The sequence below is a fragment of the Hippopotamus amphibius genome, chromosome 11 (assembly GCF_030028045.1).
Source record: "Hippopotamus amphibius kiboko isolate mHipAmp2 chromosome 11, mHipAmp2.hap2, whole genome shotgun sequence".
In the NCBI taxonomy this organism is placed as follows: domain Eukaryota; kingdom Metazoa; phylum Chordata; class Mammalia; order Artiodactyla; family Hippopotamidae; genus Hippopotamus; species Hippopotamus amphibius.
The window spans coordinates 83,987,643-84,004,146 of NC_080196.1; the positions used below are offsets into that span (position 1 = coordinate 83,987,643).

The window sequence follows — 16,504 nt, forward strand, 5'->3', positions numbered from 1 at the left end:
CTCACTGTTTGATTTTGTTTGTTTTTAGTGGAAAGAGGCAAAACCTGATGAATTGATGGATTCTAAATTGAGATGTGTATTTGAAATGCCCAATGAAAATGATAAATTGGTAAGTAGGAAAATATAAGACAATTGGAAGCTGTTAAGCTTAGTTACTTTGAGATGACATTCTGCTTCTGGTTTTGGCCTTTGTGGGTGTGTGATATGGCTGTTACGTGTTATCAGACCCAGTGCTTACATTGTTTAAAAACTTGATATGTGTATGGCCTTTTCACTTTGTAACATTTTGTTAGTTCAAGAAGAAAAATGCTTTTAGATACAAGCTGCATGATGGAGAAGAACCACCTAATTCTACCAAAATTTTGCCACTTAAACCACTTCAAACTCTTTGTTAGAGTGAGACGTGTATACATACATATAATTAAATTACAGACATAAACCACTTTTTGGCAACTGTATACCTGCAGTCTGGGGATAAGATTTAATTTACATAGACAAGCAGATTATTCCAGTTTTGGCTTTTCCCTGGAATTTTGTTCACTGTTGATTTTGGTCAAAGTACATCTGATTTTATTCCTTAGTAAATAATTTTTATGTTGCTTTCTAATTAGCATGAGGCAAATACAATTTGAGGGACTTAGGTATATGTGCATGGGGTTTAAAAGGTAGTCTTATAGAATGGGTTGTGGTCACTTTCTCTTGTCCTTTTCTGAAATGCAAATTTGAATTTTTTTCTGTGGTTTGTAGGAGGGACTTGAAGGGTAAGTAGGTTTTTGTGTGTGTGGTTTAACATGTAAAATAACATGGATAAATAGAATTGTTCGGCACAATTAGGTTATAATCTGACGTGACTGTTGTCTTTGATCTGGAGGCCATTTGCCCTATTGAAAAGTAAACTTGCAGATTACATGGGCTCAATTATTGTGTTATTTACTCTTTTAGGATAAACTGAAATGAAGAAATGCCTGAATGGTAACTAGGTGTTGACCAAATCATTTATTGTGTTTCTAATGCCTTTTTAAAGGGATTTTGAAATATTTGTCAAAAACGAAAAATGTGAATACATAGGTTCTTACTGGAAAGTGAGGTTTTGATGGCATGTTGATGCTTCCATTTGGAGTTTACTTTCTCTTTTGCCTAGGCCGCCAGGAAGCTGATAGCTTGCATAGCTCTTACTATTGGAACCAAGAAAACATAACACCACATTGTCTGGGTTGACTTACTTTATTTCTAGTTTTATTGAGCTATAGTTGACATACAGTACTGTATAAGTTTAAGGTGTCAGCCTAAACACTAGTCTTATGTATACTGTGAGATGATTACTGCAGAAATTTTAGTTAACATCCATCATCTCATATAACTACCAAAAAAATTAGTGTTTTTCCTGGTGAGGAGAACTCTTAGGATCTGCTCTCTTAACAACTGTCAATACACCAAACAGCGGTGTTAACTGTGGTCATCATGTTGTACATTACACCCTCAGTTCTTGTTTATCTGGAAGTTTGTACCTTTTTACCATTTTCATCCAGTCCCTCCTCCCTGCGCCCCACTTCTGGTAACCTCAAACCTGATCTCTTTTTCTACGAGTTTGAAGTTTTGTTGTTGTTGTTTTAAGATTCCATGTGTAAGTGAGCTCACAGTATTTGTTTTTCTCTGATTATTTCACTTAGCGTAATGCCCTTAAGGTTCATCTGTGTTGTCACAAATGGCAGGATTTACAAATGGCAGGATTTCCTTTTTTTTAATGGCTGAATAATATTCCAGTGTGTGTGTGTGTGTGTGTGTGTATTCCAGTCTGTATATATGTACCACATCTTCTTTATCCATTCATCTCTTGATGGACACTTAGGTTGTTTCCATGTGTTGGCTGTTGTAGATAATGCTGCTGTATAACATGGGGGTGCAAAAATCTCTTCAACATAGTGTTTTCATTTCCTTCAGATGGGTTCCAAGAAGTAGAATTCATTGGAATAAGGGTTAACTTATTTTAAAAACACAGTTGGATATTTTCTCACTTTTATCAGTTTTATGCCACTTTTACAATCATTTAATAAACAGAGCTATCCTTCAACTGGGCTTCTCTTATCCTCTGGATAGCAGACAGTTTGAGGTTATAGTCTGAAAAGGGCTGGAACCCAAGTATTTGATATTGCTGATTGGAAACCAAACCAGAAGCTGATGGAAATGATAGGACTATGGTAGGTGAGCCTAGCCATCTTACCACCTCACAGAGGAGAGTAGCAGGTGTACCTGACATACAGGTATAGCCTTTAGTAATCCAACAGAATGGCTTTGGATCTGTTAAAGGGCTTGAGTAAATATTGTGTGGAGATCCCAGAGCCCCACACCATGGAGCTCAAGCAGAAGTAGTTTGGTCCTGAAACTTTCAGAGCAGGTTCTTAGTAACCCAAAGTCTGTTCAGTAATTTCTAAGGACTCCAGAGAAAGTCTGATTCTGAGCTTGATGCACTGGCTGCAGAATGTATTTGCACTAATTGAACTACTTGGACGTGCAGTATAGTGTTATTATTGACCAATTAAATTATAGGTAATACTTGTGAAAGATAAAGATTTTGTAAAGCAATTTATTTTGCAAAATTTAAATACCTAGAAAAGTGGACAGTACAGTGAACCCTGGTGAACCTATGTCCAGCTTTGTTAACAATGACCAGTTTATGGTTAATTTTATTTTCTCTAAATCACACCACTTCCCATCTCACATACTGTTTTAAGGCAAATCTCAGACAATTTCATTTGTAACGGTTTCAGTATATATTGATCAAAGATAGGGACTTTAGGAAAAGGAAGAAAAGAGCAATGACATTGCTATCATTAGTCTCTGAAAGCTTAATATATCATTAATATCAAACTATCCAAACAGCATTCACATTTGCCTCACGAGTATCATTTAAACATTTTTTTTTGCAGTTTGATTTGAAATCAAAATAAAGTCAACATACTGCTGTTGGATGATACATTTCTTAAGTCTCTTAATCTATAGATTCCCCTGTTTTTCTCTTGTAAATTATTTATTAAAGAAACTGAGTTTGTCCCATAGACTTTCCCACGGACTAGGTTTTGCCTATTTCATCCTTCAGGTATCTTTTAACTTTTCTGCTTTCTTTGGTTTTCCCTGTAATTGGATCTAGAGACTTGCTTAAATTGAGGCTTATTTTTGCTGGTGAGGGAGAGGCAGGACTGCTTTGTAGGTGGTTATCTGTTCTCTCAGGGAGGTACCTGATGTCGATTTTTTTGTTTTGAAGTTAGCAGCCGTTGGTGTGCAGTGTGTAGATGAGTGGTTCCCAGCCAGGAGTGGTTTGCCTCCCAGGGGACATTTGTCAAATGTCTGGAGACATTTTTGGTTGTCACAGCTAGCGGGAGGGTGTCTACAGACATCTAGTGGGTAAGAGGCCAGGGATACTGCTCAGCATCGTACAATGCACAGGACCATCCCCACAACAGAGATTCTTCAGTCCCAAATGTGTCAGTAAAGTCAAAAGTGAGTAAATATGGTTTAGGTCCATTAATTCATTTAAGGTTGCATAATGGTGACTGTGTCACTCCTAGTTCATTGTGTTAGAGAGTAACTGGGGCTCATCTGCTGTTTGCTGATTCATTCAGTGGTGGAGTTCTCAAGCTTTCTCTTAAGTTATACGCTTTCAGAAAATGAGTTGGTCACAGTGTCCCTCTGATGACGTGTAGTCAGCTTTCCTCCCCATCCCTTTTTGCCTTGCTGTTATGGGCTCACGGACTTAAACTTGCTTGTGTTTCAGCCCCTTGCATTTATGTATGGGTACTCAGATTGGCTTGTAGGACCCTCTTCAGGCCAGCTCCTGAGTCCTTTCACCTTAATCGTCTTTGGTAATTTCCTTCATCTCTAATATGGTAAGGTATTTCCAGGCCCAGACCTGGTGATTAGACATTTCTTCAAGCTCTGGATGCTTTCAGTGGGAGATGGTATTTTGAGACCACAGTCTGGATACTGGGAGTAAGACAGTGATTTTTAGTTTTGCCAGAATTCCTATTAAATCATTCTTCTGGCCAAGATTTGAGTGGAGGCCTGATTGTCATTTGAAGGCACTTTTAATGGTAAAATTTTAATGGTGAAATCAGCATCACATAAATCACATAAGATTATGTCATTCTTTTATTTCTCGAGGTGTTGTGATTGTGTTGTATGGTTGGGATGTGTTCTTTTGAAGATCTTGGGTAATTCAAAATGTGTAAAATCCAACACTGAGAAGAATGGGGAGGTCCTCTTGTGAACCAGCTGCAGTGCTGTTGGAATATAGCAACTCATATAGCTTCTTAGCTTTGCTGTTATGATTCTTGATGGACATTTTAAAGTGTTTGGAATTCACACCAAGTTTTGTGCATAAAATGAGACTTTTAATATATCAGTATATCACTGTTTCAAATGTGCAAATAGATTTGTATCTATACTAGAGGTGGCCTTAATTGATTAATGTGCATGTTAAAAAGAAGGGCTGAAATACAGCTGTGTTTTTACGAGGCGGTGTTTCCTAAGTGTGTTGGTTTGGAAGGGCTCTGTGGTCAGAGGAGTTTGGAAAAATGTTGTAAATAAGCACACTGCATATTTGCACATTAAAGATCCTGAATAAAGAAAATATGATTAACCTAATATTTCTTTTTTGTTTCATATGATGCAATTAACTTCCCATGAATGCTGGGTGTTCTATAAAATACACTTTTGGAAACACTGTTCCCGCTTAAACTCATTCCTGTGGTGCTGCTAACCTGCAGGTTCTACAAGAAATCCTTGTTACTGAGGGGTCATTGAAGTGGGCGCAGCCTGGCACAGACCTGGTGCCATCTGAATTGTTGATTAGTGACTTCCTGTCAAGTCATCAGCTTACTGTTGCATCGCATCCTTTGTAGAAAATGTGAAAGATCAAAGTAACCAAATCTGGAGTGTTTATAATAGTATAAAATACATAAAATTTTTGTGTATTTGTTACAGTGATTAAGGATGAAGCCTTTTATACGTATTTATGTGTGTGTGTATATAAATACATATAAAGCACCTCTTTTCTAATACTTTATTCATATGGTAATAAAACCCTGTTGGTAAGACCCGAATGGTATCTTGCCATTTCCAGTTTAGTATTGTCTGCAGATGAAGTTGATGAAACTGCTTAAAGACCATAGTGTCTTTGACATACTGGTTTCTTTCTAGCATCCATAGATACAGTTACAAAATTACTTAATATCCTTTTTCTGTATGTCTGTCTTCAGTTTAGTGTGAACTTTGTCTGTTAGGAAATTAGGGCATCGTTGAGTAGTGTTTTACCTAGATAAAGTTTGTCAGTTTACTACGGATAAATAGATAAGATGCCATATGAAGCTGAATCCTGACTACACAAATTAATTAAATATGACACTCCCTTATTCAAGGAAAACATGTTTCTAAATGTGGAAGATTCACAGAAATATGAGAACTGTTGGTGGCCTGTATTTTTAGAAGTAGAGTACAAAATATATTTTTTAGTTTATAATTATGATTGATATATAGTAAATTCCTATAGTGACATGGTTTGACCCTTTATTTCAGTTGGTTTTTAACATGTTTTAAAAAGTTTGTTAATTTAAGCAAAATTCAATTTAGTTTTTAACTCAGTTGCTGATGATACCTTGTGGTTTAATACGCAGCTCTCTCCAGATGGCACGTGTGCTTTGTGTTCAGCCTTAGTGTTCAGGGCATTGGAGAAGCCCGTGTTCCGTTAGTGACCCCTTACACATTTACTTGAAAGAGTTGCTCATTGGAAGATCTTTGGTAATCAACTTAGAAAAATTTGATTAGTATCCAAAGCAGATAGCACAATAGCTATCATGGTTATTGATACTTTCTTCTCAGAGTTGGTGTGGGTAAGCAGGTCTTAAATGCTGTGATGTTGATTCAGTGTTTCTTATGCTAGGTACCCCATCACACTCTCACCCTTGCCCGCAGCCCCTCACCCACCTCCCTGAGCCCCCCAAAAGAAGTAGACAGGTGGTTAAGTACATTATGTAAGTATCCCTTACCTGTTTGAGGATCTGGCTCTTTTTAGGTGTGCTGTTAGTTCCTGGGCATTTACTGTTTTTTAAAGACAGTTGGAAACAGGTATGTTATTATTTAGTTAATTTCTTTAGGATTTTTAGGACCTCGATACTGAGTATATAACTAAGAAAATGATTGAAGTTTTTGGTCATCTTGTAGGATAAGAAAGGTGGCAGCTTTAGAAGTATAGTGGTTGAGTCCATGTTTTTATTTCTGTAGTTTAAAGAAGTCATTTTTGTGATAAAACAGTCCTAATTTATTTGAATCGTCATTACAGTATAGTCTTCTTTTTGGGAAATAGCTCTCTGATTTGGATATTACGTAGAATGACCTAGGAGTCCAAGAACCCTGTTATTTTAGAATAAAAGGAAGTACTATTAATAATTATTCCTGGACAGCAGGTATTGACTAATACTGCCTTTAGGCAGTAAGATGTGTGGTCCCCCTAGTGCTCAGGACAGCAGGTCTTTGACTGGAGGCGTTTCAGTAACGCCCGAGTTGTGTTCAGGGCTACTACTGAGAGCCACTCAGCACGTTCCCCCAGCTGTTGATAGCTGGATGCAGATGCTACTGGAGTGTTAACTACTTTATATTTTACAAAGTGGAGTTCTCTGAATTATTAGCTCTTTTTAGTTATCATCAACTCTGTATTATGAAATCCAGTGCCTAGTTAGTGGTCGTGTTTTTTTTAGGGTTGAATGTGGTTTTAATTAACTTGTTAGTTATGGTGTTTTATCACCTATTCAATTCTTTGTGTTGAAATAAAAAATTTTTTTTGTTTATTTTAGGCCACCAACTCTACTTGATGTTTTCCAAATTTTAAAAAAAAGTATTACATTTCATTCATGCCCTCCATTTAACATGTAAATGACATATTTTTTTAGGAAAAAATACTTGTCATAATGAAGACAAGGACTGTCAAGAATAGGGAATATCAGGGGTCCTGTATATAAAGACATTTTATGGTTAAATATACATTATTTTATGTTGAGGCAACAGATTGGGGACAGTGCATTACTAAGTAAGATGGAGTTATCTTAGTTATGTACAATGACCTGGATACTAGTAAGTATTATTTCAGAGTCTGCTCCAGCCTTTTTGTATAATATTATTTTTATGTGTATTAAAGGAATTTGAGAAGATAGGAAGAGAACTGTGGAGATACTAATGCTATACTAGAATGTTCTATGTGTGTTTCTTGGTCCTGGGAGGTAGGTGGGGTGTGTGTGTGTGTGTGTTTGGGGAGGGAGGGGTATTGTTGAGTGCAGAAGAGGTTTATGAATCATTGCAATATTTGAACCCTTGAAAAAATTCATTTGACTTAAACATTGTTCAGGTTGAATGTTAATCAAAGGTAAGAAAATATGAAGTGCTTGTTTTTCAGGTATTGACAAGTATTGATTAGTAACAAAAATTGAGTCACACAGAAGGTACTCATTCGAGGACAAAGTGAAGCTGGTGTAGGTTTAATAAGGCTTATACATTTAGTTAGTGAACACAATGCAAGTTGATTATAGCTAATTAATAGAAAAAGTTGAGAAATGTACTTTTTGCTTTAACATAGCTATTATTTATTATGATTATTATTTCTTATGCGTAACACATCTTTATAGGATAAGGTGAATGTTTTAGAGCCTAATGATTTCTGTGTTAGTCATTCCCAGTCCCACGCAGGAGAAGTCAGAGCTTGGTGTGAATCTGAGAATGTTTCCCCTGCACCTCAGGGTATCCCTCCGCCAGGGACGGCCCCAGCTGTCGTCCCGCTGAGCAGCTTCAACAGCACATCCGCAGCACCTGCCAGTTATAGCGCGAAGAATGAGCCCAGGGGACTCAGTGTGTTCAAACAGGAGAAACAGAAGGTTTGTTTCAGGGAGCTAACAGATAGACGAGTCTGCCAGTGTCACTGGTTATGGTGGTGTAGTCACCGAGCACTTAAGAGGTGTTTATTGTGAGTGTGTTATGTGAAGTAATTAAAATTGAAAATGTCAACTACGTTTAAAATTACAGTAGAACCAACGATCACTTAAAAACCAGGCATACAGACTGTTCTGTTCTAAAACAACAAATACAACACTTAATAAAATCTCAGTAGTGAGCAGGACAAATGTAAGTGGGAACATACATTATTATGAGATCGGTGTGATTTTCCCTGTCACTGAGATGTGGGGAGCATCCTCTAAAAATGATTTGAACAGACCAGCAGGTGTAGCAGTAAAGGTGAATATCACTGGTGAATGTCACTCTCCAGGCAAGTATTGATGTTTATATATAAGAGATGAATGAGATTTACTGCTGTATATTTTCTTCTCCAATACAAATAATAGCAACCCTTCTTTAACTCTCATTGTTAGTTATTTACAGTGCCTCAGGGTGGGAGAATCTGTGGCAAAAGCCCTAAAGATCTTAGGTCATATTTGAACTTACTGATGTCTCCGTGTATGTGTGTGTGTGTGTGTGTGTGTACGTGTAACATTCACTCAGGTACAGTGCCAGCACACCAGTAGATGACAGTGACTTCCTGGTGGTGTCCTGGGTGCTGACCTAGGTCCCTTTCTCATTTCCTGCTTCCTGGGGACTCCGGCGCGCCTGCATTGTGAGCAGGCAGCTGATGCCCTGATTTGGCTTGGCAGAGGATATGTATGCTAATAAGCAACCCTGATCCGCATCCAAATGTCTAAGGCTTTAACAGTTTCGTGGTTTTAGTTATTTACTTCTGGGAGTCATGATCCTGGAGAAGAAGAGTAAATGGGTTGTTCAGAGTGAAAATATATCTTTGGTAACTTTATTATTCAAATACTTCCTCTTTCCAGGTTAAGGCCTTACTCAGGCCTCCTGACCGTTTCCTGCCGTGGCTCTTGGTTTGGCCTTTACCTCCCTGTGCACACACTTGATCCCTCACTTATGCAGGAGTCACGAGAATGTAGCCCGGTGTTTACATTCTTTTGCTCATTTGCCCATCCCAAGGCTTCAGTGCAAAAATCGAATTTGCCTTATGTTTTATCTTTCCTTTTCTGTCCCGTCCCTAAGGCTTCGCTTTTTCTAATTACCCCCAAAAGGAATAATTTAGAATATTGGAATTGAAATTCCAAAGGTTGTTTAAAAAAAAGTACAGCAGTAAATTCATTGTTGACCATTAGAGGAGGGGAGTACTACAGGTAGGCTAAATAATATAAAAGAGTGGAAAATATACAAGATACTGTGTTTTCTCTTGTCTTGATACCATGGCCTTGAGCGCTGAGTGTCTTCTGAGTTGCAGTGTTAGATATAATGTGCATGCAGTGTCACTCCTCCTCAGCTGCCTCAGAGTCACAGCATGTTGAATCCCTCCAGTGTGCTTGTTTCATGGTTCTCAGAGCAACCAGTCTCCTCTTTTGGGACCAGTCTGCAGCGACTCTCAAGGAACAAACCTCACTGTGGCGCTCCTGAGTGGAAGCCTGTAGCTAAGTCTCAGCAGCCGTAGTGTCCCTGCCAGGCTCTCCAGCTCGTCCCCACCAGTGACTCCCCCCCCCCCATCCCTGAGTTAGGTTACATGTGCTTTTACTTGAAATAAGTTAATTGATCAATAAATTAGATTTCTTTGCCTCTGCCATGTATGTTGAGTGGTTGGTTGGGGGCCTAAATGGTAGTGAGTACATGGTGGGAGTGTACTCAGTGTAACTGTTCCGTGACTTGTTTGGCTTGCCTTCGGGAAGTGTTTAGGCTTCTTCACTATTATCATTTGCATTCTAGCCTTAACATTTATGTTCCACGAATTGGTTGTGACATTTCTCCCTTTTCTTATAAAAGCAATGTAACAACATTAAGAAAAATTTACAATAAAAAGACAAATCTAATTCTGCCACCGTGAGAAGGTATTGATTGACATGTTATTTAAAACCCCAGAGTGGGAAGCTATCCGTCAAATGTCTAACAAGAGTGAAGTGTTGAAGTAATTTTGGTAAGGCACAGAATAGAATATTTAATGACATCATGTCATTTAAAATGATAATTAAAAGATGTATATATAAATGAATAATGAAAGATAAAAAAGCATATATGCTGATTTTATAAAATATGAGAGAATATTGGAAGATAATATATAAATAGTAGTTATTTTGGGTTGATGAGAGACTGGGAGGTAATTTCCTCTCTCCTTCATAATTCTCAATTTTCTGAAATTTCAAGAATTTGTTTAACAGTAAAAAGCCAATTGTGAAGAGTTTGATGATTCCTCATTTTAATCTCTTTCTCTTCACTTGTTGGCCTCTTGTGTCTCTTCTTAATTTCTTAGCTTTCTGGTATGAGTAAATATTGCTGAGTTGCCATGTTGACCATTAGAGGAAGGGCATGTACCACCCTTGTTCGCAGAAACTAGACTAGTTTAGGTTGGAAAGTGTGCACTTGAGAAGTCATTTTGAAATTAATTCTAATTACTGTTAAGGAAAAGAATAGGAAAGAATATTGGTGGAGAGCAAAAACCTCTGAAACAGGGTTTGTAATAATATGATGGAGTTGGTTGGGATGGGGAGGACAGAGTGGAGAACAAGAGACCCGGAACAGACAGGGAAACAGGCTTCCTGAAACCTGTCACAGTGGGGGCCCTTCGGAAGAGAAGTGGGAAGATCGAATGGTGACTGGAACCTCACTGTAACCCTACTCAGTTTTACACGGATTTAGACAGTAGTGATCAAATCACAGCCCCTTCATAAGAAATACTAGTTTCGTCCCTATTTATACTGAAAGTATATTCAGGAGCTGGGATGCTGGGGTAGGTGTGTAACCTATAATTAAATCTTTCTGATGAGTGCTGTGGAAAATGCCATAAACTCGATTTTGGAAGTGTTTTTGTTAGAAGCTTATATCTGGATAAAGCAGTTTATACCTTTCTATTGGAAAAGTCAAGATTTTGGCAAGTAAAATTTTAAGACTTGCTGTGCTCCTTCTGGTAGGGAGCTTGTGAAGGTAGAGATGAGATTCAGGTGGGCAGGTGTTGAGTTGAGGCTCAGGGGCGCATAGGCCCTGCCCTGTGCCTTTCTCTCCATGCCTTTGCCGCTAGTTTGAAATGGGTGAGCGCTGGTGGGAGTTGAGATCTGGGGGTTGTGATTTTACAAGTGCCTAGTAGCACTGTGTTTCCGTGGCGGGTTTCACAAGTTACAGCAGGTAGCATCCCTAAGGACTTGAGGGATCATTTATGTTTGAGCCCTGAAGTCATGAAGTGGAATCCCTCCCCTCTTTTCTTCCCATGGTACCTGTTTGTGTTCATTATCTATAGCCTTCAGTTATTTTTTCCTATGAATAGAAGTTAGGTTTTCTTTCAAATGTTTTTCTTAGTCTCCTAATTTCATTGAGTGGTTGTGGGTAACACCCCCCTTCCCTCCAAAACCTCATTTGAGTTGCAGAATCAGAGCACTGAAAATGAACTTCATGTTTGGATTTTGGTTGGCGTCACTCATCATACTTACTGAGTAACTGCTGCTGGCCACAGTGCTGGGTTTAGGGGTAAATGCAGAGATGGACGGCTCTTGCTCTCCCAGTCTTTGAAGTGTTGTAGGAAAGAACATCAAAAATGCAGTATTGTGCTGTGTGCTCAGTGCCCTGGTGGAGGTAAGTGCACAGGGTGGTGGATGCAGAGCAGGGATGGGCCACGTGTTTTGACCTCACTGACTGCTGGCGTTTACCTCTGTTGTCCTGTAGCTGTTCACAGATGACCAGACATTGGGTATTTAAAAAGCTTTTTAATAATGAAATTGAAAACTGTCATAACTTTTCATGTAAATAATTTCTTGGAGAAGGATATGGAGTTTATTAAATTGTTGTTGAAAACTTGTAAGGAGAGTGAGTGTTGCAAACCTCCCCGCCCTCTATCTTTGTGATGCAGAACGACATGGAAGCCAGCAAAGCCGCTCCCCTGAACGCTGCAAAGCAGGACGGGCCGGTGCCAAAGCCGCACAGTGTCTCCCTCAACGACAGCGAGACGAGGAAGCTCATGGAGGAGTGCAGGAGGCTCCAGGGAGAGATGATGAAGCTGTCAGAAGAAAACCGACACCTGAGAGTAAGTGCGTGCTTGCCCATGGGGAAGGAGCTTGATTTCAGTGCAGGCAACGGGGGTGTGAATGTTGATGGGCCATTTACCTGTCAGCTTTTACAGTTCTCAATTCTTTTTCCTTTTCCCCCATTTCCCTCTGTCCTGGCCTTGGCTCCCCCAGCCTCTTCTTACACCTTGGCGGTGGCTTCTGCCCTCGTGCCCCCTTCCTAGCAGTGGCCGTGGCCCTGCTGACATCCTCTCTCGCTTGTGCAGCCTTCGCGTGCTGGGCCCTGGTCCTGTCACCTGCTGCTGTGTTGCTGCCCCTAGACTGGCACCCGTCCTCCGGGCGCTGGAAGTGTGCTTAGTTGGAATTAAGATATGTTGTGAGTGACATAGTACAAAAAACATTCAAAACTTTTTTTTGTATTGTTACACGTTGAAATAATGTTTTGGTTATATTGGATTGAATAAAATGTATTATTAAAATTAATTTTACCAGTGTTTTGTACCTTTTTAATGTGCTGTTAGAAAACTTAAAATTCTGTGTATGGTTCCCACTGGAGGTGCCTGTTAGGGTGGCGTTGACAGCGCTGGGCTGGGGTCCTGGAGGGGCCGCCTCTGCTGCAGCGGGAGTGCTTCCCCCGAGGGCGGCCCGCACCCCGTCCCTGCCCGCTCGGCACACACACGCGCACACCTGACTCGTAATGCTCAGCTCTTGTCACTTTTGCAGTATAACCTTTTCTGGGACTCTCTTGCCCCGAAAAGAAAAGAGAAACAGTTTTGGAATGCTGCCTCCTGTTTCCAGGCTACCGCTTGCCTCTCCCAGCTCCTGTCTGTCCTCTCCCTCCAGCAGGCCTGGTCTCTTGGGGGCAGCGGCTGTGTTCACCGTCTCTGCATTCACAGCACATGTGCACAGTGTTCATTCACGTTTGAGTGAGAGAGCAGTGGGCTGTGGGAGAGTGTGGAGTGAATTAATATTTTGAGACCTGAAGACCTTTAAATTGCTTTTTGAGGCTTTGTTTGAAGCTTTTCATGTTAAGTAGTAGATAGTATTGATACTAAAATGTACGTAAAGTAAATAAGCTAACTTTTGGGACTTAATCTACATTTGATTATTTCATAGTTTGCGGAAACTACGCTGAATCAAAGGCACTGTGTCTTGGCTTGATCTGTGCTGCGATAGTTTTTCTGGCTATTTTTCCCTGTTTCATAGCCCTACCCCCAGGTCCCCTGCCCCTAGTGCCTATCTGGAGAGTGGAGAGGTGGTCTCTTTTCACACCCACACCCCATGGAGTTTTGAGGATGTTGTTTTTTGTTACTTTTCCTTCATGTGCTGTGACTTCTCAGTCCTGCATGTGGTGGAAGATGTGCTCCTGAGTGTACAGAGCCATGCCCGTCTCCTGGCTGGGAGGGAGAGGTGCCTGGGTTCGCTGGGCTGGGGAGATAGGTGATGAGATTGATTCCCTGTCCCGACTCTTTGTGGCCTAATGCTCTGTAGGAGATGTTATTTGAAAAGCATTCTGCTGTTTAACAGGTAAAACAAAAGAACCTGAAGACCACTGGTTTACAGAGTCAACTCCGGCCTTTAACGGTTCACCCTAAGGCCCGTCATTGCTGGTTGCAGGTGGACTTCCTCTAGGGGTCTCACCACTGGTTTTTATCTTCCTGAGCCCCGGGCTGCTTCACCCAGCCTGTGCATCGGAATCTGCCCTGAGGCAGAATCACCCAGAGGAGCTTTTAAAGTTCTTGCCAGGCTGGGAATTGTTGTTCTCTCCACATGGGACTGATTAGAACAAGACCCAAACCCGCAAGCCCTCAACATCCAGTCATGCAAATAAAGCAGCGTGACATGAGGTGCACGCTTTCAGTGGGTGTTATTAGTGAACACACTAGATGAATCAGTGTGAGAAAACAAAAATGAGCTTACACTGAGGAGGTGGAAGCGTGCCCCGCATTCACCTGGTGGGATGAGGGACCAGGTAGAGCCAGCTGCCTAGGTAAACAGGTGTCAGCCTTTCCCCCAGGGTCACCTCCTGCAGCTGGTAAAGTGTCATAACAGCCTCCTGCTTTGAGCGACTGCTGTCCTGTTAACTGAGAAACTGGGCCCCCTAAAGTCAGAGACTGACTGTCAGAAACTTTGCAGGGTGAGGCTGTGTCAGCACAGAGCAGCCACCCTGGTCTGGAGGATGGGAGTCGCTGTGGTGCATAGACTCAGCCTCCCTTTCTGGTCCAGGTGCAGAGCCTTAGGTGTGGGGCTCTGCCTACAGCATCCTACCCCTGTAGCAGTTTCCAGAGAAACAGCATTCTGTGTCTCCTCTGTAGTCCAGACCCAGTGCTGACCCCTTTACACATAGCCCTCCTGCTTTGCTTTGAGCACATTGAAACACTGTGGTTAAATTTCATCCAGTGCCCTGCCGCCGCTCCTCCCCCCCGCCGAGTCATGTACAGTCCCATCTCTTCCCTGCACTCTGCTTGCTGTGGGTCAGACTAACGTTGACCTAACTTTGTTTCTGGTAGTCTCTTTGACTGATGCGGCCCAGCATGGGAAAAGTACATGTGTAAGATTCTTCTTTAATTAATTTTAGTGGGATTTTTCTTTCTATGTAAATATAACTGTAGCTGATAGTTCATTTTTTCCGGAGTCTGTTTCTCAGCTGTAGTTTTTAAAGTCAGCATTATTGAGACATCTTTTGTGAGTGTACGATTCATTGATTTTTAGTAAATTTACAGAACTGTGCAGCCATCACTGGAGTCCAGTTCTGGACTGTTTCTATCACCCTGGAAAGCTAACTCAGGCCAGGTGGCAGCTGGTCCCTGCTGCACCCCCAGTCGCATGCATCCTGCTCTGCTTTCTGTCTGCATATTTGTAGCTCGCTAGCCTTGTGCATATTTGTTTTTAAAACCTCTTTTTGTGCATATATTTTTTTCTAGGATGAAGGCTTAAGGCTCAGGAAGGTAGCACATTCGGATAAACCTGGATCCACCTCAGCTGCATCCTTCAGAGATAATGTCACCAGTCCTCTTCCTTCACTTCTTGTTGTAATTGCAGCCATTTTCATTGGATTCTTTCTAGGGAAATTCATCTTGTAGAGTGAAGCATGCAGAGTGCTATTTCTTTTTTTTTCTCTTGACCAGAAAAAGATTTGTTTACCTACCATCTCACTGGTAGTGTGGCCCACGGTGACCATTCTTTATGTGTACAGCGTCATATAGGCCTCGCCTGTAATGGTCTCACGGTTAGAAACACAGTAAGAGCAGAGTGTTGGGCTCCCAGACAGCGTGAGCGTCACCAGACCATCCCTAGCAGGTGTCATTGCACATTCAGCCCCTTTATGAAATTCATAAATAAAGAATTGTTCTTTCTTTGTGGTTTTAATAAGAGTTCAAGAATTGTTCAGTCTTGTAAATGTTATTTTAATAATCCCTTTAAATTTTATCTGTTGCTGTTACCTCTTGAAATATGATTTATTTAGATTGCTAATCCCACTCATTCAGGAAATGCCAAGAGGTATTCTGTGGGGAAATGGTGCCTCTTACAGTGTAAATTTTCTCCTTTACCTTTGCTAATATCATGGCAGAATTTTTCTTATCCCTTGTGAGGCAGTTGTTGACTGAGTTTTTCATCCTTCCAATCCTGTCCCATGGTATTTAACACAAAAATAATAAAACTGTTAACAGATTCTTGCTCGATAGCTTGTTTGTGTCTGTCGTGTCATTGGACGGGATGCCAGGGAGTGCACTGTGTGGTGGTCTGGGTTATAAGATGCATAATTTATCTCACAGAAGCCCTTGCGGATGTTACAGTGTTTGTGGTTCAGAGTCCTCATTCTGTTAGGGAAAGGAATTGATCAAATTTCAGGCCCCTTTTGGTATTTGGAAGATCATAATCCGTTTGTCTTCAAGATAATATAAAACAGGCAAATACCACGAGAATAAAAGTGCTGTAATTTCAGTCAGTTTACGTCTCTGCCCTGTGGCTCTGTTGTGTTTAGTTTACCCTATTCTTAATAGATTCTTTTAGTATCTTCTCAAGAAAGACTAATTCTTGTTGGTTTTAGTCACCGCTTTTTGACCAGCCTAATAATTCCTTTTATTTTATAACATTTCATAATAATAGTTAAAGGTAGGTTTTCTCCCCATACAGTTTGACACTCAAAGTAATTTCCATTATGGAAATTTGTTATTACTGAGTAGGCATTGGGAATTCCTTTGTGAAAAAGGATGTTATCCTTTGCAAATCTCTGTGTCAACCACATGAAATGGGTTTTTGGTATAAATGCATGACGGGGCCCGGTGTATTTTCCTGCACTTAGTCTTATGTCTCATTTAGTTCATCTGTGTTGGAATAGACAATTTTGGAACCAGAAAAAAAGGATTCACTGTTTCTACTATTAAGTACAGTCTAATACAAGTCAATTTTGATTCTTGAAAATAGGTGTTGGT

The 16,504-nt window shown here is 40.5% G+C and overlaps 1 protein-coding gene across 5 annotated transcripts in view; it reads left to right on the plus strand.

Annotated features, from left to right (window-relative positions):
• The window catches only part of VAPA (VAMP associated protein A), a 38,558-nt gene extending 22,807 nt beyond the window's left edge, over positions 1–15,751 (plus strand). For 3 of the 5 annotated variants that reach the window (XM_057698518.1, XM_057698519.1, XM_057698521.1), the window contains 4 exons: positions 29–109; positions 7,782–7,916; positions 11,915–12,088; positions 14,993–15,751. In XM_057698518.1, the coding sequence (XP_057554501.1) occupies positions 29–109; positions 7,782–7,916; positions 11,915–12,088; positions 14,993–15,151 (549 nt within the window). In that variant the 3' untranslated portion in view covers positions 15,152–15,751. The remainder of the gene's footprint in view (positions 1–28; positions 110–7,781; positions 7,917–11,914; positions 12,089–14,992) is intronic. The other 2 variants (XM_057698520.1, XM_057698522.1) reach the window with 1 other exon arrangement.
• Positions 15,752–16,504: the final 753 nt, after the last annotated feature.